This window comes from Carlito syrichta, unplaced genomic scaffold (assembly GCF_000164805.1).
Source record: "Carlito syrichta isolate Samal-C Ts95f unplaced genomic scaffold, Tarsius_syrichta-2.0.1 Scaffold309493, whole genome shotgun sequence".
Lineage (NCBI taxonomy): Eukaryota > Metazoa > Chordata > Mammalia > Primates > Tarsiidae > Carlito > Carlito syrichta.
Genome location: NW_007253589.1, coordinates 45305 through 70438, shown reverse-complemented (window position 1 = coordinate 70438; position 25134 = coordinate 45305). Strand labels below are relative to the sequence as shown.

Genomic DNA, 25134 nt, shown 5'->3' with positions numbered 1-25134 from the left:
ACTACATTTATGGTTTTACAAATATGACCCAGCCTTGCATGCCAGGAATGAAGCATACTTGGTCATGATGGATGATTTTTGAGATGTATTGCTGAATCCTGTTTGCTAGGATCTTGTTGAGAATTTTAGCATCTATGTTCATCAAAGATATTGGCCTGTAGTTCTCTTTTTTCGTTGGATCTTTACCTGGCTTGGGTATCAATGTGATGTTGGCTTCGTAAAATGATTTGGGGAGAGTTCCATCTTTTTCAATCGCCTGGAATACCTTCAGTAGGATTGGTATCAGCTCCTCCTTAAATGTCTTGTAGAATTCTGCTGGAAAGCCATCTGGACCAGGGCTTTTTTTTGTAGGTAGTTTTCTTATTACATAGTCAATTTCCTTGGTTGTTATTGGCCTATTTAGGGTCTCAATTTCTTCTTGTTCCAACCTAGGTAGGTTGTGTGATGTCAGAAAGTCCTCCATTTCCTTAAGGTTTTCAAGTTTGTTTCCATACAAGTGTACATAGTAGTCTCTAATGATCTTTTGTATTTCTTCATGGTCAGATGTGACTTCATCTTTTGTGTTTCTGATTGTGCTTATTTGGGTTTTTTCTCATTTTTTCTTGGTCCGTCTAGCTAGGGGACCATCGATCTTGTTTATCCTTTTGAAGAACCATCTTTTTGTTTCAATGAATTTTTTGTATTATCTTTTTGTCTTCTATGTGCTAGATTTGGGCTTTTATTTTGGTGATCTGGATTCTTCTGCTGAAATTAGGGTTTTTGTGGTCTTGCTTTTCCAGCTTCCTTAGGTGGCTTTTTAGGTTGTTTATTTGTGTTCCTTCCATTTTCTTCATGTGTGTTTGTAGGCATATAAATTCCACTCTTACTACAGCTTTTAAGGCATCCCAGAGATTTTGGTAAGATGTTTCTTCCTTTTCATTTGTTTCCATATATCTTTTGATCTATGTTTTGATTTCATCATTGACCCAGGAGTTGTTTAGCATCATGCTGTTTAGTGTCCATGTTTTTGTGGGTTTGGGGGGGACTTTGTTGGTGTCAATATTTATTTTTATTCCACTGTGGTCCGAGAACCTTCCCTTTCCCATACACTTTTTTAGATACACAATCCACAATCCAGTCTCAGTCAACTGGAGCAACACACACACACACACACACACACACACACACACACTCTCAAACACAGGCCATAGTGATTGATGCAGAACAAGCACATGACCTAAGCCAAGGACTCCTGCTGCTTCTCCCTTTCCATGGGTTTGCTAAGTTGGTAGAACTATCTAAGAAGCTGCTGGTATCTGGCAATCATCTTTGCCACAGTCATCCTATGGTACAGTCTCTCCTATGGAAAGTCACATATAGGAAAGCAGGATGTGAGTGGAAATACTCTCATTACACATTACTCATAGAAATACTCTCATACACATTGCTCATAACAGTCTGAACATCTAGCTGGATGCAGTGGGCATGAGGCAAGACTCCAACACTAGCCTTCCTTCACAGGTGAACCTGGGTATTTTTTGTTTTGTTTTGTTTTTGTTATATTCCTGTCCAATGCATTGGAAGAGTCCTGACCAATATATCCCTTTACCAGGCCGTTTCACCCATCTGAAATGCTATGACCTCCATGTTCCACATATCAGAAATCTTATTCCCCAAGACCAGGTTCAAATGTCATCTCCACTATTAAGTCTAGCTTTATCCCAATCATAATTATCATCTTCTTTCTCCTTCTATATTTTTTGGAGTAGTGGTTAAAGCAATCTGCCTTGAATTAGAGTTGATATTTAGCATTATCCCATCTGGCTCTTGAATAATTTTGGGTCACTTTTTCTCCACTTTTTTCATATATAGCTTTATTAAAGAGTCTTGTAATACAGTCCAAACTCACTCAAATGCTCTCAAAATTTGTATGTTACCAAGCTCATGTATAAAATACGGTGATCCTTTCCCAGGGTTCACAATGCCCATCCACAAAAATTTTCCAGGTATAAAATGTTTCTATTCTCACATGATCACTGTTCACTCAATAGAAAGAAGCTAAGGCACAAAGAAGCAGAATGTTTCAAGGCAAAGGCATGATATATTTGCTTCAGAAAATTTAACTACTAAAAGTTTTCAATACAAACTATCCCACTGAAAAAACGATCATGTATTTTGAATCCCTAAAACTTCCAAATGCAAATCCTACAAAAATCCAGCACAGCCTGTGAAACTATATAGTAGTTTCAGTGAACTATACAGTGTAGAAGATAGATAACACACACACACAGTTATGACAAATGCAGAAAGGAACACTTACTTAAGACAGTCCCCCAAATTGCCTAAATAACAATAACTGGCATTTAGTATGTCCTTAGTATGAGCCAGGAAGTATTCTAAGCTTTTTATATGCTTTACCTTGTTTAATCCTGGTAACAACCATAGTATATGGATACTATTATTATTCTCATTTAACAGATGAGGAGACTCAAAGAGGTTAAGAAATTTGATAAGTAATAAGTATTGAACCCAGGCAGTATGATTCTGGAACCTGTTCTCAATCACTGAATTTCCTTTTTAGAGTAACCAAGTGATGTCCCATCCCATATCTGTCCCAAAAGGGATGAGACTAGAAAGAAAAAGTCAAGCTAAGGCTCACTTAACATTCCCATATTTCTAGCTAATTACCAGGAATTCTGGATGTCTACTCTTACCTCAAATTTAACCGTTTCAACCCAAACATCATTTTTACCTTTACCCAGGCCTATTTCCCCTCCCAATTTTCACATTTCAGTGAATTCTCCTAGTCATCTAATTTTAAAATTTTATGCTCGTCTTTGGCCTCTCTCTCTTTTAAATTCCATACATATCCACTTACAAAGTTCTGAATATTCTTCCTCAGATGCATCCTTTCTTTTTTTCTTTTCTTTTCTTTTTTTTTTTGAGTTGGAGTCTCACTCTGTCACCCAGACTAGAGTGCAGTGGCTGCTCCCAGCCACCGCAGCCTCGACCTGCTGGGCTCCGGCGATCCTTCCACCTCAGCCTTCCGAGTAGCCGGAATTACAGGCACGTGCTACCACGCCCGGCTGATTTTTTAATTTTTTGTAGAGATGAGGTCTCACTGCCCAGGTGGGTCTCGAACCCGCGGGCTCAGGCAATCCACTCACCTCAGCCTCCCAAAGGTGTGGGATTACAGGCTGAGCCACTGATCCTGGCTATCCTTTCTTTTACAGTTTCATTATCCCTATCCTGATCTGGTCTCTGGTCTCTTCACGTCTAGCTCAACAGAATGGCCTCTTTATCTTACAGACTAAAGGTTTAATCCCTTTCAATCCATTTATATGCATAACTAGTTAAATCTGTCTGAAATACCATAATACTTTTCATAATGCATCACTTTCCTCTTGCTTAAAAACTAAAATGGATATTCATTTTGCTTACTGAATCAACTCCTTATAAGACCATTTAAAGCCTTCATTACTTGGCTTCTACCTCACCTAATGTAACAACATTCTTTTCAAATAAGTGGAAACCAATTCATAATAGTAGTGCCTATGTCAGAATAACTCCGTGGCAGAATAAGGACCTGAAGCCAGAGCCAAAGTTTTATACATGCCACCCTGTCAATTGTCATTTCTCACTCCTCTACAGCCTTTCTCAGTCATGTAGTCTTTCCACAGTTCCTCAAACTATGCTCATTTCCAGCTCCATTTCCATTTGTCCCTCATTCCCTCAACTTATCTGGAAAGCACTCTTCCTTCGACTCAACTCATTAAAATTCTATCTATCCTTACTATGTTCTAGTTCAGTATCCAACTTCTTCCATAAAACATCCATCCACTGATACCAGTTTGCAACAGTTTCTTCCTTTTCTGACCTCTTAGAGTATTTATTGTCAAGGTTATACATTTCTGTATTTGAACAAAGTTGATAAGGTTTTCTACTGTTAGATAGGCATACCCTTGTACCCCAAATAAGACTGCAATTCGTTTAGAGGAAGGAATCGTTCTTTTCTGTTGTTTATGGCTAGTATTCACTCTAAGTGAATAAATCTAAGGCTTGTTTAATATACTTATTTGGACTACCTTTGACTGTGGCTAGTAGGCTCACATCCTCCTCAAGCAAAAATCTAACAAATCAGTTATGAAAATGTTTTAGGATAAAGCTGCTGCTTGGTATCTGTTAAAAAAAAGCATAGACCAAGCAACAATCTCTTTTCCTAAAGTCTGCTTAAAATTCTTTTTGATTGTTTTTTTAAAAATAAAGGTTTGAGCCCGGCATGATGGTGCATGCCTATAGTACCAGCTACTCAGGAGGCTAAGGCAGGAGGATTGCTTGAGCCCAGGAGTTCAAAGTCAGCCTACGCAACATAGCAAGGCTTCATCTCGGAAAAAAAAAAATGTTAGTCAATTAATAATAAAGCCTTAATAACATGGGTAATCAAGAAAGAGTATCTTTAGTGGACCAGAAACTTTGAGTGATTCCTAGCAACTAGAAAGCAGATGAGATTGTAGTGATGAAAACAGGGCAGAAGATACCAAAGTCCAGGAGGATGGCAAGGAGAAATAAGTGCTAGTTTTCACAAAGGAGCCTCATTAAAGAACTGTGATCAAAGTAGCCAGAAGCCTTGGGTCCATCCTCAAAAGCAGCTGGCAGTAAAAGCTTTGTGTGTTAGGGTTAAATCCTGAACTCAACTCTCTAAACAAAGTGATCTCTCAGTAAGCGGGGTATCAGATAACTCCAAACTGCCCCACCACCATGCCAAAAAAAGGATGGAGATGGTCAAAAACCTGTAACTAGGAATGAAATAAAAGTATTCAACATCCCCCTGAGTAATGCCCTACTTATTTTGGCAATTGTTGGGGTACTAGTCTGCTTCTTCCCTCCTCACTAAAATGACTTGAGGGCAAGTTGCCAAATTACTCACAACCCCCAGTCAGACTTCCCATTCAAAGGAAAAGCCTTTCGGGACAACAGACAAGCAAAGGCAAAAGAATTGCACACAAACGACCTGCAAAATTTGACCAGGTCCTTCAGGAATAAATATGAATCGCTAACCAGAGCTCTCCAGATATTTGAGAAAAACCAATTGCATGAAAGAAAAGAACCAGTGTTTAAAATCTAACTTGTAGTCAGCTCAGAGTTAGAGACTCAAATATAAATTTTACAGACCTTCACAATGTAAGAATAAAGTAATTAAAACTGGAATTGAAGAGAAGGAAGAGAAATAGAAAGAAGGCTGGGTGCACTAATCTCATCATAATTTAAAACAAGGAATCAATACGCACTGTCTGAAGTTGGCACAGTACAAAAGAAGAAGAATATTATCTAAGTCAAAAGAAAACACAAAAAGAACTAAAAATAAAATAAAATATTGGGAGGCAGAAGTGGAAGAGGAGGTTTAAAGAACCATTCATCATTGAGGAAGTCAAGAGATACCATTTATAGTTGATCAAATAAGAACTATAAGTGTAATATATGAAGTTATTATGGTAACTACAGAAGAACCTGTAACAAATGGCTAACTCTAGTGGGTAGTTTTAGGGTAGGGTAAGGAAGAAAAGAAAGCTTTTACTTTTTATTACATATCCTTCTTTTTTTGTTTGTTTGTTTTACTACATGCATGTCTCTTATAATTAAAAAAACAAAAACTAGTCTAGGCACAAGGGCTCACATCTGTAATCCCAGCCTTTTAGGAGGCTAAGAAGGGAGGGTCTCATGAAGCCAGGAGTTCAAGACTAGTCTGGACAATATGGCAAGACCTGGTTAAACAAATAAAATAAATTAGTCAGGTGTGGTGGTACATGCCTATAGTCCTCTGGAGGTTGAGGCAGGAGAATCACTTGAACCCAGGAATTTGAGGTTACAGTGAGCTAGGATCTCAGCATCCGCACTCCAGTCTGGGTGACAGAGTGAGACCCTATCTCTAAAACATAAAATAAAAAATAAAATAACTAGTCTAATTTTTTAAAATAGTATTGCATAGAAAGTACAAAGAAGTTGAGCTTTGCTACTTAAGAGTTAGATATCCAAAAACATGGAACCAACCCAGGTACCTACTGACAGTGGACTAGGTTAAGAAAATGTGGCACATATATGCCATGGAATACTATGCAGCCATAAAAAAAGAACAAAGTTTTGTTCCTTTTGCATTTGCAGCAACGTGGATGCAGCTGGAAGCTATCATTCTAAACGAATTATCACAAAAACAGAAAACTGAATACCAGTATGCTTACTCATAAGAGGATACTAAACACTGGGCCCACACAGGCACAAGGATGGGAACAACAGACACTGGACATTGCTAAAGGGGAGAGGAAGGGAGGGAGAATAAGGGATGCAAAACCATCCTTGGGTACCATGCTCACCATTGGGGAGGGGTTTGGGGGAAGGGGAGAGGACTCAGAAGCCCAAACCTCACCTTCACACAACATACCTATGTAACAAATCTTCTCATGTACCCCCCAAATTCTAAAATTTAAAAAGATAATAAAAACAAAAAATATGTTTTTAAAAAAAGAGTCGAATATTCTGATCAAAAAACCTAAACGCCTCTCCATCTCAGTTTTGTCAATTCAAAAAGAAGGAAAATGTCTCCCTCGTGGGGAAGTTTTAAGCAGACTAAAGGAAATACGTACGTGAAAGAATCTGGCACACAGTGCCAAACTTATTTCTCAGAAAATATTAATTAAAAATTGTTTAATCCTTCTTCCTTCCTTGAAGATACTACCCCAACCACCAGCACAGCCACTTCCAGGTTATATTTCTCAAAGGAAGGAAGCTCTCTTTGGGATCCTGTTCCAGGATGGCATGCCTTCCTCTAAGATCTAACTGGTCATTCTACTGTCTTAAAGAATCTTTGCCCTTTGATTTTTAAATTCTAAACTCACACTTTGGCTCAGTTTGCAAACAGGAGGCTTAACTGAAAACAGGAAGTGTACATTGTGACTTTTCCAAACTGAAATGACTGCAGACCAAATCCACATGTATGCAGAACAGAGATAGCCTGTTATGAGCCTAGATCTTACCAGAGATGGTGCTTGGCAATAACCAGAACATCTTGACCACTGGCCTAGTGCTGATATCTAAAGATCTGAGTAGGGATTGGACTCCCTTGGGTTAAGACATTGCCCCTATTAACATGTAAATATTCCTAGGAGTAATTTGTCAGAGTCTTCCCAATGTACTTAATGGAGAGTTTGATTTGAGAAGGAGACTCAGGAAATAGGTTAAAAAATGGAACTACCCCCAGACAGCAACCTCAGGAAGGAAGCCATAATATATTTCCTGTACAGCCAAGGAAGCCATAATATATGGTGCAAAGTGACCAAAAAATAGTGCTAGAAGTGGAGGTACCTGGCCACACAGATTTTTTTTTTTCCTATTTCAAGGAGTTGCCTGGTGCAATGAAATTATTTCACACATTTGCACATACAGCCCCTCAGGTGTAACTGCATCATCTGGCTCACCCTTCTTTTTAGCTACAATGGGCAATATGATAAATGTGTCTAGAACAGAGCTTCTCAACATTAATATGTACATGGGGATCTTGTTAAAATGCTGATTCAGACACAGTAGGCCTTGGGTGGGAACAGAGATTTGGCATTTCTAACAAGCTCCCAGATGATACTGATGTTGATGGTCTGCTAACCATACTTTGAGTAGGAAGAAGCTAGAAAATCACTTCCTTTTCAGTATAGTATCCACGACTCTAACCCAGGCTTATATCAATACCTCCTAAAGCAAAGCACAGTATGCTAGCTGAAAAAGAGGGAAAATGTGATGGTTTTGAGAGCAGAGCATGGTCCTTGGAATTGACAAACAAGAATTCACATTCCAGTCTGCCACTGAGTAGCTAGGTATATGTCCTTGGGCAAATTACTTAACCTCTCCATCCCTAAGTTTGCTCAATGATCAAATAGTGATAGTAATATTTACCTCACAGAGATACTTTCAAGAGTTAAAATAAGCAATGTAGCATTTAGCTGGCTACCTCCATTTGATTGTTTCTATGTCATAATTCAACCTACATTTAACTGCCAGGACAATGTCTCTCAAATTTGCATTTATCACATCACCATACTGCTTCCAGGATTTCTTAGTGACTACCGAATCAAAGGCAAAGCCCCTTACTTAGCTTGGCATTCAGCTTCTACTACAAACCACACACCTACCTCCAAGACCCCCTCCACTCCTTCCTATTCAGCATCACCTCTGGTCATAACCTCTGAAACTTATCTTCTCCAGGCAAATCACCTCACCGCCACCATTAAATTGACTAATTCTGAAATGTGGACACAAACATTTAGTGTTCTAGGGAATTTCTAAAGCAATCACCTGGTACAAAATCTTCATTTCACAAACCAGAAGATAAAAATACAAAAATGCTAAGTGACTTGTCCTTGACCACAAACTTATTATCAATGAGAATGAAAACCTGGTTCCTGAATTTTTACTCCAAAAGTTTATTTCAGTCTGTTTTTCTACTCTCTGGAGAAAGCCTCAAGACCCACCCAAAACCCACTTAAATAAAAGAGCTTCCCTCCACACTTTACTTCATGTTCTCTCAGAATTTAGGCATAAAGTTTATGCTCTGGCTTATTTGACATGATGTGATGCTAAAACACACGACTGACCCAGTCAATAAATCAGGGAGTAAAATCAATGACACCAATTATTTGTCTTGGTATAGACCAAATCAATAGAATACAGTAGCACATAATGTTTATTATTTTTGGAATCTGCCTTACTGTAACTTCAATTGCTAGTTACCTTATTTTAGGCGATTATCTTCTCTTTCCAGCTAGATTTCATACATCTTAAAAATACAAACTTTATCTTATTCACTTTTGAATCTCTCATTGCCCTATTCACGTATCATGCTTCCTTCTTCAGGCATTGTGTAAGTAATTGTTAATTTACTGAATTAAAAATGCATTCTTTTTCATAATATTGAGCTGTATTACTTTCAAAATTTATTTGCAATCTTTTTTGTTTAGCCCACTCACTTTGTTATTGTACTAAGTGTTCACTCTGTGTTATTCTGACATATTTTTCCATTCAATAGCATAAAAACTTGAAAAGATGATTCTCAACGGCTATGTGTATTCATTTACTCAAATATTTCTTTGTATCACAAAAATATTTCACGTGTGCACTTTATATTCCCAATCTATGTATATCTTGAGGATTAAAAACATGTCCTCTACTTTTTATCATTTCCCCAACTATAATTCCCTTCCTTCTACCAAAATACTTGAATCCGTGCTATACACAAAACAGAATGACTAAAATAATCATCGTTCGTATACTGCTAAAACATATACAAAACAAGCTAGCAATTTGGTATGTTGAAATAACAAAAAAAACCTTTAGAAACAAAAATGCAATAATAATATATGTCATATATGCAAAAATATGTCAAATTCTCAGAATAAAAAGCAAAAATATAGTTTTAAGTATCAAAAATATCATACTATAGTAGAAAAACACTCACCCTAAAGGCTAAGTTATTGAAACTCTTTTTTTTTCTAGTTTTAAACATTGTTTCATATTCTACTGATATCCAGAGAAAAGTAAAACATCTATTGCTTGACTTCTACAAAAACTGATTAGCGGTATACCTAATTTTACAGAAAAGATATCTTCCTCAAAAGTTTGATACACTAAATTTATGTGTGTGCACATGGACGGATTTATATCTAAGCCTGCTTGAGATGCACTGTGAGAACTCATTATTTATAGGCATCCTGAAGATGATCCTTTTGAAAGAAATTCTTTGGAAAAAGCAATTTACATGCTTTATAAATCCAAATTTTTATACGTTGGATTTTTCTAAAAAGAAAAGTATACCAAAAAAAGAAAAAGCATTTTAATCGTATAAATTATTATCAAAACAGCTTAGCCTTTTTCTTAATCCCCATACCTTAAAAAAGAACTTCATTCTTTAAAAATAGTTTTTCAAATAAACCTATGTCCTTGAAATGCCGACAGTCTATCAGTAACCTATGTTATTTGGGAATTTTTAGTTAGGAAGATACCAGGACAACAAATGACTGTTTAATATCTGAAGCTTCATTTTAGCCTTCCTGTATTCATACCCTTGAGGTTCCAGATTTTTATCCACAAAGTGATTATAGCCTAGGACTGAATCAGATTTGTTACAAATGTCCACTGGGATCCTTCGACCTATCATCGACGGGCAGAGCCAATATATGTCTTCTAGCTCACTGAATCCTTTCACTTTACCTCAGGGACTTTCTACAATGCTCCGTGGTTAGAAGCTTTCTTTCACAAATGACAAAAATGAATGAAAAATGATTTCAGAATAGAAAAATGGAAACCCAAGTCATTATATAGTGTCTAAATGCTACCCTACATCTACCTCCTTAGTGTCCAAACATTCTAACATGTGTACAATAAGGGATATTCTTTAAGGTTTTAAGTATCATTATCTCTAATTTTACCTGATTACTGACATGCACCATTTATATTAAAACTCCAATACATTCAACCACACAATAGCATGAAAATTCTAACAGTGATCCACAATAGTCTTGAAATCATTATTTTTTTAGTTTTCCAGAAAAATAAAGCATAAAGTCAATAAAATGAAATTTCTGATAAGTATTCATTTTTGTAAATACTGCAACACTAAAATGAAACTATAACAGCAGTTATATAACAATTTATAAATAAAATACAGACTCTTACTCTTTTCCCTAAAAGGTAATTTAGCATGTCATTTTCTCCTTTTTTGCTATTGGTCCCAAAATGTATTTCTTCTAAAAAATATATATATATATAAAACATAAAGAGTGTTTACAAAGTACACTTTTATGCTACAAGCTATATAAAAACCTGTCAACATTCATGTTGCAATTCTAGTCATCAATAAGGTACTTTTTTTTCAATGTACCACTCAAAAATCAATTATATCAACTCTTTTGTATAGAGAAGCAGCACACCTTTCTGGCAACTAGTATTAATGAGTAGACATCACTATAGAATCTCCATCTGTTTCTCTGACAAAGCTGTGGCTACTCTAGTCTCTCATTGAAATTCCATTAATCTGGTGTTCCAAGGTCCAATGCGAAAATCAAAACTCCATCTAACCCTTTATCAGCTCACAATAACCTACAAGTGAACTCTGCCTGTTAGCATGCAGCAAGTTATGATTTTGCTATCAATCAGACAGTTAGCCAATAAAAAAAAAAAAAGGCAGGCTGGAAACAGCATGTCTGGCAGGGTTTGGTGACTTTGTTTTTGTTTTCTGTTTTCATCCACATTCAATTTCTATAGGGTGTCTGGACCTTGTGAAATTATGCATTATTCTCCTTGGCTGTGATTTAATTGCTACCAGCAATCAAGTCGAAGCATCACTGAAGTGTGCTTGAATTTCATTAGAAGATATAACTTATGCTACTTTCCTACAGTACCTAATAAACCATAAAGAAACCAAAACACATATGGCTTGAGGGAATAACTAGAAAATTAGGTGGCCATTTGGGAACCGAGTGAACTTTTGAACCAGAGGAACAGAGAAAAAGAAATATTAAAGCGAAAGACAGACTTAGAATGCACATAGAGATGTGCAGGTTTGACCTTTTCAGTACTCTGAAAATTACATTAGCATTATGAAAAATACATATCATGTTTAGAGTTTATAATCCATCAAAGTTCAGATACTTTGTTAGTGCCTACCATAAGGTAAAAGTCAAAAGGACAAAACAACAATCTGATTTGACAAAAGGCCTTTTGGTGACCTGTGCTAATTTGGTTATCCTTATTGTTAAATGCATTATCTTTTTTATAATTAATATATCATTAGACTGAAGTCACATAATGAAGGAAAATTTATTCAGCAAAGGAAGGGGAATGCACACAAACTCTAAGTTGCAGGGAGGAACACTGATATAATGAGATGATATTCTACAGTGAAAATAAAAAGTCCAAGTGAATGTCTGAAAATTATTTTATAACATTCTTAGAAGAAAATGTAAAACTATAAAAACAGTATTATTTATATATCAACAGTGAATAATACTAAAGATTAAATTTTATGCTGCTCAAGAATTGCTTAAACACTAATGAATACGCACTAATATGTAATTTTAAAATTGATGCAATACATAAATATTAATAAATTATATGTAAGTATCAACAAGATAAACTTTGAACATATCTTTTTCATGATAGTATTTTCTATATATTAGTTATGAAAACATATGATAAATTATTCACTTTTTAAAAAGAAAACATAAGAATCATGTACCTACACTATCATTTAATAACAACTCACTTTTCTAACAAATTACTAGAGGACTTTTGGCTCTCAAAGATATTTAATTGTTGAATTTTTTTAATTTGCAATTTTTAAAGAATACATACAACACTCCCCTGTGTATCAAAATGTTTGCACCACTTTGAGAAATTCTGAGGATATATGTATATTCCGTGTGCATATACATTCTCTTTAGTATAAATATTCTGTCTCTGTATGTATTTTAAAAAGGCACACATACTTATTCATATCTACCAATGTTTTACAGAGACTTATATAAAACAACTATAATATGTCTGAAAAGTAGAACTTAAATAATTTATTGTTTGAAAATATTATTTCATTAATTATAAAACATTTTCTGGTAGAAATGCTTTTGAAGATGAGGTTAGAAAGGGTAATGTCTGGATAATATGTGTGAGTGAAGAGAAATATGTACCTTTCTAAAAGATAGAAAGTGAATATAAAAGAAAAAAATCACTTCCTTTAAAAATAGAAATTAAATGTTTACCAAAGTATAAAATTTTAACATAAAATAGATATGATTATTATTGCCTTCCTTTGTACAAAGTTCTTGATATAAAAAAGATTGTTTTGTACTGAATAAGTGGTTAGAATGTTTATCACTTATGCATGTACTTGACTTATCCCTGTTCTGCAATAGACATAATTTTATACCTCATAAAAGCAATTTATGTTTCCAAAGGGAATAATCTGGATAACATAAAATGTGAAGTGCTCTGTTGCAGGAAGCATATTTTCACTCAGCAATTGTATTTAGAGATGGAACCGCACAGTTTGATCATCATATAGTGGCAGAAGGCATCATTCATTTCTATGTCTGTGAAACTTTGAGTGCCACAAATTAATATGTATGGCTAATTTATCGATACACATTCTTAATTTATAAGTATATCACCCTTATAAGGTTTCTATAATACAGATGCACTCAACAACTGTAACAGAGAAAGCACATGCTACACTAAAAACAAGTTTCACAACTTTGGTAACACTCAATGTCTTTCAGAAATTACTAGATATAAACAATCAATTTTATTACTAATTCAGTTAATACAAAACACTATAATATTACTGCATAATATGGGGCATTTTTAAGTGACAGTCAGAAAAATGAAAATGTGTATTAAAAGAAGCATATGATAAAAACCTGTCTCAACATGAGAAGCCAAATGTAGAAATAATTAATTTAATATTTTATGAACTCATTTTATATAAAGTTTTCAGAAAAAATAGATCAAAACCTTTTTCATTATTTATAATATAAATAATACAAGTCATTAAGTAGCACAATAAAATTAAGCAAGAATCTGATAATATTAAATTAACAAACAAATTGTTACTCGTAATATTCATATAATGATACAAGCACTCTCCTAAAAATTTTAGTAAGGAAAATGTTCTAGGAAAAGCAACTATACACTTAGGAAAACCTCACTAGAACCACTAGAGAGAGCTCTTCTGTTCCTTAAAAGGTTTTGGTAAAGGTAAGTTAACTGAAGCCCCTATGTTTACCTGCTTTCTAATAAGACCACCACCTCTACACATAGCATTGTTTTGTGTGCAAGTTTCAAGAGGTATGTTCTATGACAGACTATCACATACCATCCGAAGGAGCGTCATCATCCTTATCATATCGTTCTGAGGCTAATGAAATAGTGTCTGGAGGCCCAGCAAAAGGGTCATCATATTCGTCCCCATCCTCTGTATCACCTGTTTCAAAAAAAAAAATCAGAAAAATGCTATTTATAATTTAGTCATTTAAAATAATGTTACTTTGTTAGAAGAGGTAAATTTTACTATTAAATTCAGTCATTGTCATGGAAAAACAAAGAAAATTTTGAACTAAGTAAAAACAGGTCCTAGGTTAGTTTATACTCATTGTAATTTAGATATAGTAAGAGCTTTTGAAGGTCAGTATACAACTGCTTATTTGTGATACAAAAGGATACAGTCCCAAAATTATGGTGTCTCCACAAAAAAGAATTCAAAAAGTAGAAGCAGGGTAAAACAAGTGTGTATCCAATCAAACAAAACCAAAGTAACAACAACAAGAAGAAGCACAACAGAGAAAATAATTCAAGTAATTCTATTTACCTAATCAATAATTTGAGAAATTAATAGCTTGAAGCAATTATGAATATTGTGCTTTCATTTAAAAATCACAGGATTATATTAGAGTAAATTAAAAATATTCAGGTGCATTCAGTTCCAGAGTAAGAATCCTTTACCAGAAAAAATGCTTTCAAATTCATATAATCTTTTTAAATTCAAAGAAGGTAATTTACAAACTAGGCCCTTCCAGTTTCATACCCTGGCATGTTACCTTTTTAAAAAAAGTTTTCTGGCCGGTTTCCTACTTGATTTTTCAAATCCTACATTTGTTTTATTTGTTCATTTATTTTTAGGTCATTTAATCTTCACAAGATCTTGCAGTTTGAATTTTTTCCATATACTCATTTGAAATATTTTTTTTAATTGAGATATTTGCTAAACTAAATGTATGCTTAATACTATATCAAATACTTAATTGTTAACCATTCAAGTTGCCTGAAAAAAAACAGCCACCTCAGCAATTACCCAAAAGCACAGTGAAAATCCTCACAGGAACTCCCAAAAAAACCTACATTATTTTTAAACCCCAGTTCCTGTGCAGATCCAGATTAAAACTACTAGTTTCTCCAAAAGGATATCTGTATCCTCTGACAGCCATCTAGTGTCTGTCACCCTATTTATCACTAAATTTTTATAGAGGAAATAGCTTCTTACAAGATAGCACTGCCAAAAAATGATTTAAAAACTAAATATTCCTCTCCACTTTCTTATAATTTGGCCATTTTGTGAGCAACTGTCATCCTTATCCTAAAAAAGGAAAGATAGAAACAATTCTCATTAAGACAACAAGGGCAGAACATAGAGATGTCCATTTTGTCATCCTCTGTCACTGGGTGCCACTAAATATGAAGTTTCTTCCATTAAAATTCTAAGGAATACAGCTAAGTATGGTGGCTCATACCTTTAATCCTAGCACTTTGGGAGGCCGAGGTGGGAGAATCGCTTGAGCCCGGGAGTTTGAGAGCAGCCTGGGCAACACAGTGAGACCACATCTCTACCAAAAATTTAAAAATTAGCTGGGTATGATGGCATGTGCCTGTAGTCCCAGTTACTCGAGAGGCTGAGGTAGAAGGATCACCTGAGCCCAAGGCTGCAGTGAGCATGAACATAGCACTGCACTTTACAGCCTGGGTGACAGAGTGAGACTCCAACACAAAAAATAAAATAAAATTCTAAAGAACACATATACACACTACTCATTCTTCAGATCTTAATTTATCTTTCTTTCAAAATGTTCAAAGTACTTTTCAGAACATTCAGTGATCCCTTACAATATTTCTCTTATGAAAGGAAGAGTGCTATGCCAGGCACGATGGCTCACATTTATAATCCTGGCTACTCAGGAGGCTAAGGTGAGAGGATTGCTTGAGGCCAGGAGTTTGAGATCAGCCTGGGCAACATAAACATGTAATCTATAAAATAATTTTTTTTTAATTAGCTGGGCATGGTGGTATATGCCAGTAGTCCTAGCTATTCTGGAGGTTGAGGTAAGAGGATTGCTTGAGCCCGGAGTTTGAGGCTGCAGTGAGCTATGATAGTGCCACTGCATTCCAGTATGGGCAACAGAGCAAGAACTCCTCTCTAAAATAATAAAAATAAGTAAATAAATAAAAGAAGAGGGCCTTGATTTCAAATATAAGGTAAGTAGGAATTTCACAAAGTTTTAGTAAAAATATTTTGAACATGCTGTGACAGTTCGTGGAATATGCAGCAGAGACTAAGAAATGCTCAATCTTAGTTGCTAGACTTTTCATATTCTTAATGAAGTAAGAATTCTTATGGTATACATTTTCTAAGGATAGGTCTTACCACACATTTTTAAAAAAATCTTGCTGTAAGAAAGAAGCAAGGATTGGATTAGGATACTTCAAAAACATCACCAGAATTTAGTATGTAGCATTTGATGCTATTATGACTATTTTTTAAAAACTAGTAAAAGTAAAACCAAAGAATATATGGAAAAGATTTTTAAAAACAATAAAATGCTTAGGTTTAAACCTATTAAACTCTGTGGAAATAAAGAGAAAAAGTTAAAACTTAAAAACTTTGAAAATTAGTTATCCTTTGATGAAATCCATTATTATGTATATGTGTGCATATACATCTATATACACATCCATATACACAGATGCACACACCAACCTATATTCAATAAATATATATAACATATATACACACATAGCAAAAGATCATTACGTAAAGCTATAAACTCAACAATATTTAACAAGAGTTAAAAATATTTACTCTACATGAAATTTACACTGACATGTTAAAGACATCTGTGGTTTTTTATTTTTTTTTAAATACTTTTCAGTTAATATATTAACGTGAAATTGTCTTCAACTTTTCCATTCTAATAACTGGAGCTCATTGCAAGCACCGTTTTGTAAAAATCAGTGTGTGCTGCATCATGTGTTCTCATCCAAAAAAAGAAAACAAAATAAAAATCAGTGTGATATTTATACTTATCTAAGATAAAATAAAGTACAGCTACTGGCCTCATTTATTCCTTATTTTTCCCCCAGCATCCTATGAATTAATGCAGAAAGCAAAGAATCTACCCAATAATCTATACAGGGTTATTCCCTTTTTAACCTGTATTAAGTTGAAAGGACATATTTTTCAACAAGGTCTTCTTCATCTTACTATTTATTGTTCCAGTGATGATCCAACCCTCCCCCCCCCTTTTTTTCAATCCACTAAGAGTAAAAGCTGCTGTCTTGCTGTCTTGTAAGAGCTTTAATTGAGCACAGGGGTCGCTGTTGAGTAGTGCAAAGCATTTTTCCTCCCCAGGGGCTATTGTAGCTATACCTGCAAAGACTTCTATAAATTAAAAGGAAAATGTTCAACTTGTGTTGATGTAATAGAAAACTGAACTCCAAATCAACAACGGGCATCAGGTAAACGTATCCAATACAATTTACACACATAATTGAAAGCATTACAGCCTAATCAGACATCTAAAAGAAAAGCGTGCTCAAATGAAATGTCTACAGAATCATTAGTTGGCAGCCATTCTATTACAATCACATATAATGTCAGTGGTGCCTTGAGTCTGTGCCAATGACAACAGCATAAATTTTGCATCTCATTTCTGTGGTCATAAAATTAATGATCAGTTTAAAAATACTTCTTTGTAAAAGTTATTGCCCAAAGAAAAGACATGAATGTGTCCCTGTTATGTACTCACAAGTATAATTATGGGGTTGTTGCTCATTAATACTGTTTCTTGTTTCCCTAGAAAACCATTTGATTTATCCCACAACTTTCAAAAGTTTAATTAACAATACAAAGTTAACAGTCTAGAAGACAATGATCCAAGACTTTCCTCCTATAATTTCAGTCGTAACTTAAATATCACAACAAAATCAAGGTTTAATCATACCACAGCAGCATATTTCTCTGAAAACCAATTTTAAATTTGTAATAGTTGGGTTCAAATCACGATTAGTTGTTCTTTTTTATATGGTTCATCATCAATTAACATTTTCACCAAATGTCTAGAAATGCATACCAACGGCAAGTGAACAGCCATGATCTCTACCACCATTGGAGGTGATTTACCCAATTTGCTGCTTGTTTTTTCAAAACAGCCCTATTTTAAACATGAATCAGGTAAACATTATACAACAGTATACAGATTGAACTTCCCTATTCAAAAAATCTGAAATCCAAAATGCTCTAAAAGCCAAAATTTACTGAATATCAACATGATGCCACAAGAGAAAATTCCACACCATACATTTGCTTTCTGATAGTTCACTGTACACAAACTTTGTTTCATGCACAAAATTGTTTAAAATACTATATAAAATTATCTTTGGGCCATGTGTGTAAGGTGTATATGAAACATAAATGACTTTCATGTTTAGACTTGGGGTCCATCCCCCAAGGTATCTCATTATATATATACAAATGGTCCAAAATGTGAAACCCAAAACTTCTGGTCCCAGGAATTTTGGATAAGAGATACTACTCAACCTGTACCTAAAAATGTGATAACCAGTCCTTCTTACAGAGCATGAAAGATAAACTTGGGGGAAAAATTACTCTAGTGAAAACAAATTAATTTCTAATTCTCTACTGAGTTCACTTGTCCAAACTAATTCTTCAAGTAATAAAATACAGCTAAATATACAGAAGCAAGCATTTAACTTGCCATTTCTTAAGGGAAGTTTAACTCTTAAGGTTCTGAAGGATACAGGTCACCGAAAATAAGAAGATTCTCCTCACAATTCTTCTACAATAGTTGGGCTAATCTTTAGCATGCAAATAGTAAAGACAACTTCTTGTACTAAACTGAGGCAGAGCTTTAAAATAAGGATACTATTTTTCAAGCACTGCCTCTGAAATCTACTTCTGCTACTACGGGACTCCTAATCTCAAACATGCTCAACACATCTATACAAGGCCAGCGGTGGGGGTGGGTGGAGGAAGGAAAAAGCTGTAAATTATTTGCTTAGATTTCATTGTAGAGCTAACTTCCAACAGAAAATATACTAAGTTATGAAGGATTTAAAAGAAAGAAATTAAACATCATTCAAATGTCAGACTTTTCTGCTATTAGGACAAATTAAAATGGATACCTTCTTATCTAACACTCCTGCTACTTTAAAAAAATGTTCAGTCCATTAATAAACTTAAGAAATAATTAGTGAGAAGGTCAAAGGAAACTGCTTCCCAACTAAATCTATGCATACTTACCAATGGAGTCTTAAGAGTAAAATCCATTCAATATTTTTATAGTTAGAGCAAAAAGATTTTAAAGGAGAAAATAAGAGGCTTTAAGTTGTAGTATCTAAAGCAACATATTCACATTTTTTAAAACTGTGGACACCACCACCATTTTACAAATTTGAAAAACATTCTCATGAAATATTTGTTTCATGTTAATATGTATGCCTTCCTTTTAATAATTTATAATTTCCCCCAAATTATCTGAAAACTGAATTTATGAATCAAGATAAATATAAATCTTCTTGACAAATGAAGCTGAACCTATGAATATGCCTTACTATTTATAAACACCTACTATGTGTCATGCACAGGTATTTTCACATTACCTTATTTCACTGACGCATTCTATAAAAAAGTAATCAAACCTAAATCATCACTGAAGAAAAAAGAGACTAATATAAGATCAAGATACAACTATGGGTAAAACTTTTAAAATTATATACTTAATATATACAGTATTTAAAAATTCTAGTTAATAGCCAATAACAGTCTTTACTCAAATAGCAATATATTCTCTCACTGCAAAAATAATTATTTCAAGTCACATTTATGAGAACTATGACCTTGTCATGTGACAGGGAACAATTCTAAAATAATTATACAGCATAATTTCAATGCAAGGAGCCTATATTCAAGAGGATATTTTATAGTACTACGTGATAGTACAACTAGGAAAGTACAGTTCGTTATTTAATCTGTCAAGTACAATACTTTGAAGGATATAAGGAACTCTCTATTCTACATAAAATAGGCAATATTTCAAATGAATAATAGGGACTAGACTAAGCAAGATGCGTTCTAGCTGACTAGATTTAAATCTTTAATAAGTATAAGTAAAATTAAGAAATTTAGAAAACCAAGTGATAATTATTCTAAAGTTGCAATTTGTCAGATCTCTTCAATGGGGAATTTATATAAGGAGATAAGGAGATAAAAGAAGACTCTTGAAAAATTAAAGAAATGAAAAAGTCTGACAATAACAGCTTTCTGTGGAAATAAGTAGAAATAACAAGTGGAAAACTAGTTTAATGCACAAGCTATAATATCTAGGAGCCACTATAATAAGTTTCTATCAATATAAACTATTCTCACAAAAAAAAATGGCAATACAAAAAAAGAACCCTCCTAAGATCTATGCTGCTTAGTGTTTCATCATATCAATTCAATTAATGTTAAGATTGAAATACCTCAAACTGTAAAATCTGTATTACTAAATCTCAGGATGGGAGATTATCTAGAGTATAAGGGAGAGATATGGGATGGAACACAGGAGGGATAATAGACAACTGTGTACATTAAAGAAATTAATAACTGACTTATTGGAAACAAATAAATCTGATTAACTCATTTTATTTAAGAACCCTCTACCTGGTCCTTTTTTCCCCCCAATACTATATTAAAATGGTACTTAACTATCACATTTTTAAAAAGAATAGGTAAATCAAATAGGTTTTTAAAGGTAAAAAGGAGGAAAACAGCTTCTGTTCACTTCTTTGTGACCCTACATTGACCAGAGGAAGCGGGGGAGGGGGAAAGAAAAGAGGGACAAGAAAGAACAGGAAAGCAGCCAACAAGAATTCTGAACAGATCTCCTTGGATGAAGATAATTCAAAATCTCAAGGGAATAATGTAAGGTGGGGAAAAAAGCAGCACCACTAAAACATAAATTGAATTTACTCAATCTGATAATAGAGATCTGATAATAAATTCCTGTTTTTAAAAAGAGATGCACTGAATCATGAATAATTACTATGCAACTATCAGGTCTGTACCCTTTGCCTTGCCTAACAAACCATAGGAATAGTCTTTTTAGAGCAAAACTGAATATACTTTGAGAACACAATGACATAAAATTATTCAGCTTCTCATATTTCTCCAAAGTATACATCTAATTTATCCACAGGCTTACTTTTGAACAGATACTCTTAGTGATTAGTTAACTCAATACAGCAATATTGAACTACAAATGATTTATTCAGAGGAAAATGATTATAGGGAATCTCTGAATTCCACATTATTTGAATACTTATTTTAGGCTCATTTTTCAATTTGTATCAAATGCTATGTAAACTTCTGTTCTCTTTGGAGACAAAGAATCTATCTCAGTAATGTAATTTTAATATCCGCACACCTGAACAAGTTCTAAAATAAAACACCAAAGGGAAGGTTCCTACACTATTCCTAGTCCATATGCAATTATACAATGACTTCATATTACCATGCTTTTTTAGCTTAAAAATGTTTAAATTTACAAATAATTAAACTGCAATGTGAGCTCAATAAATAATCACTGGAGCAAAATAAGCCTTTTAAGAGAGGTAGAATCTGATCGCTAATATTCCTCCATAAATAAAGTACTATATAATAAAAGTTATAACTAAAGTGCATAAATTCATTTCTATACTCAACCCAGCAAAATGTAACATGATTAAACCTATAGTTTGGGATTTATTGTAGAGCACAAAAAATGAATATTTGTAGAGAGCAGGTGTTTTCTGATCGTTTCTGTATTTCTATGTTTAAAATCTTAATACGAAAAACAGTCTCTTCTCATCCTCTTCAACCATGCCAATCTTGATGATTCAATGTGAAAAGGAACTCTGATTTCCTTTTAACTGATTTTAGGTTTGTATGGCTAGATGTTTGGTTCATTGAAGCTGTCATTAACCTCTCACTTATCAGTTGGCACAAATATGAATTAGTCTGTGGGATCTTCTAACCTCAGTTAGAAGGTGCCACACTGTGTGTCTTCCTCAAACCCAGAACTGGCTCCATGTAGGTAAACTGACCTCATATTGTGAATCTCATACCAGCATCCTCAAATGGTAGGTCATGACCTATGAATTAGCCTCACAGAAGTAAGGGTCATACCCACATTCCCTTGGAGAACTGAAGGCATGAAGTATAAGGAACTTCCTATACCTTTCCTGATCTGGTTTTCAGTTTGCTAAGCAGCTGTCTCTCAAATCTAATGGAAGACAATCAAGTTTCCAGCACTGTCACATATTTCAAAAACGTGAAACTGATTCTCTTCTCTAAAAATGTATATGGCACACATTTAGTCAAATCAAAAGAACTGCAAGGAAAATAAAAACTAGTATTTGAAAAAGATTTTATTCTTGTTCTCAAATAAAAGTTTACACTGTATTCAAAACATCCCTCAACTCTTTCCTGAATTGTACCCCACATCTTTAAAAGAAAAAAAAAAATCCTCCGAAAACATTACTTGTGAGCACTTGGCCATAGTGAGCACTCGGCCACAGGCCCTCTTGCTCCCACACTACTAGAAAACAATCTCTGCAGTGTTAAGTAGCATTGGGTTAATAGCTCACTCCTGCTTCACCAAATTATTCCATGTGTGATTGCAGGAATATGCCTTTCCTAACACTTTTTTTTGTCACAAGGTACTCTAAGAAACACAAAACTTAAAAATGCTAAATATATACGATATTTGCATCAGAAGACAGTGCAGATTCTGGATATGCTTTTTAATTTTTTTCTCAGCAGGGGGAGCTAGCACTCTCATCTTGAAGGTCTATGTATACATTATGGAAATTTAAATTTTGATTTCAACTATTGAATTTCAGTATGTATTAGATTAGCCTGTTGAAAACATCCACAAAAGAAAAAAAACTTTCAAGTCTGACAAACATGAAAATTTACCTTTGTCTTGAAATTCCTGAAGATAGCTGAAAAATAAAGTTATACATTAAAATTAGTTTGAAGAATCAAAACAAAGTCTAATCAGTGACAATAACTCAAATCCAAAATCTGTACTATAAATATAGATCTAGAGAAAAAACTATTTCATATCCTAGAATGGCAATTCCAAAATGCTTAGAAATTTATAATAAAATTATTTTCAAAGATCTAAGCACAGTAGTAAAATGAGGATATGTCTTTAATACATATAATGTATGTTACAGTTGTTCATTTAAAGTAAACAAAATAATTTTCTTTTTAATTGAGGTATTTTCTATATATATTTATATTAAAATCCTCAACCGATGTATCTTATTACTTAAAACAACTATACCCTCAGATAATCAAAATAAACAGTTGTATTTTGCTAAAATGCTTAGGAAACTACATAATGAAGAACCTTCGCCAAAAGAGGGTATTATGATAATAAGTCTGTGTTAAAAAATTAGTATAGCAGAAATACACTTTTGTCCTTTAAAAATACTTAACACCAATTAAATTAGAACATAAAAAATTTAACTCCATGATAATCAATTCCTTATTAAAATGTTAATTACAAATTTGTAAGTAAGAAATTAGTAACAACAGCAAGTGACTTACATGGACTTTACATCTTTTATCTTCTTAATAAGGGATTCTCTCTTTTCTTTTGCTTTCTTGGATAAATTTTCCCCTTTCAGTATGTCTGCTACAAATGATTCAACATCTAAACCAAGCAATATAAGAAAACAATACAAATTATAGGAATCATTTTTTAAAAGACAAATAAGACAATGATTGTTTCTACACATAATTGTTAATAACTGCACAATTTTTATAACTATTTATCAATCCAAAGCATAACAGTTGAAGTATGTTTCAAATACTAAGTTGGACAAATCTGCTCACCACTTAGTTAATGAAATTTGTTTGCTCTACTTATGCTTAGTGCAGCAAATGCATTTGGATATTTGGCATTATTAAGACAGGAAGAAGCACACAAGTTTTAATAAACTCTGGTGCTCCATAAAACAAAGTCTCTTATATAAAAGCAAGCACAAAGCTTTATGCACATGTTACTATTATTTTATAGTATATTTTAAGTTCCTGTATGAATAGGCCATTCACAATATTATATCAATATAAACTAGTATCTCTGCCAAGGGTCTGTTTTCCCTAGTGTGATCCATTTTAAGGTATATGCACTGTTTATTACTTTAAAGGAAAAAATTAATCCACTTTTCCAGCCAAGATTCCCAAATCAACCCCTCCTCCTTCCTACCTGCCCCACCCATTTTGGCCACCCTCAAATAAAAAATGATAACCAATTGTGAAATTTTCTGAGCTCTGTCTTCCTGCCTTGTATTCAGGTATTACCACCTGAAATCATTCTTAAGGAAGTAGAAACATAGATTCTTCCACCATTTAAAAATATAGTAACCAAGATATAAGATTTCTATGACCTCATATGTCACTCCTTCACAGCCACTTTTTAAAATTTTTAGTAAACTTCTAAATTACTCTGTTTTCTGGTTCTTATGTAAAATTCCAACCAGTCCTTACAGATTTGACTTTTATAATAATTCCATTCATACTGTTTATGAAATACTGTGCAACTTAAATGACTTTTATTTTCAGAATTTCAAAGTTCATTTTGAAATACCTAATATCAAGGATATTATTTTTAAAAATTTTAAGTAGGTATGGCTATAAATTATCCATGTCTCATATTGAAGAGATATATGTATGTTTTATTTTCTTTTTATTTAACTACTTTGTCTCCTAACACTGATAAAAAGATGATACCAGACATAACATTACATGTAAGTAATTCAAAGCAGTATAACAGTCTTTCACCTATACTTACAATTAACAATTTAAAACCTAGTACATGGGATAGAATGTCATCGATTTTGAATACTTGATGCAATGAAGAAAGTTATTAAATTGGTATACATACATAATAAATGTGTAAAGGTAATTTTTCACTAAGTCAATGTGACAAGTGAAAGAATTAAGATTAAATATTGTATTTCTTTTTTGAAAAAATAGCTTACAGTTTGAGGTTCATTACCAACTCATGTGCTAAAAATAAATGTCAAAACAAAATGGAAGCAAAATGTCACAGCTTCTTTTTCCCTGAGTTGCCAATATTTTGAAGAGGGACATAGAGACAACCCACTAGCAGTGCATACTTGTAAAGTGAGCTCAAAATAATGAAACAAGAAAAAGCTGCTCTAAACTCTTTAAATTTTGTATGCAAAGGAGCAAGCAACCTTTAGACATTCAGACATGAGCTGAAATGGAAAAGAGCAGTGCTC

General features: G+C 33.8%; 1 protein-coding gene across 1 annotated transcript in view; it reads right to left on the bottom strand.

Annotated features, from left to right (window-relative positions):
* Positions 1-393: 393 nt before the first annotated feature.
* The window catches only part of LOC103269818 (src kinase-associated phosphoprotein 2-like), a 32807-nt gene continuing 8066 nt past the window's right edge, over positions 394-25134 (bottom strand). Inside the window, exons 2-5 of the mRNA XM_021717253.1 lie at positions 23435-23540; positions 22796-22821; positions 13886-13993; positions 394-428 (exon numbers count right to left, since the gene is read on the bottom strand). Coding sequence (XP_021572928.1) covers positions 400-428; positions 13886-13993; positions 22796-22821; positions 23435-23540 — 269 coding nt within the window. The 3' untranslated portion in view covers positions 394-399. The remainder of the gene's footprint in view (positions 429-13885; positions 13994-22795; positions 22822-23434; positions 23541-25134) is intronic.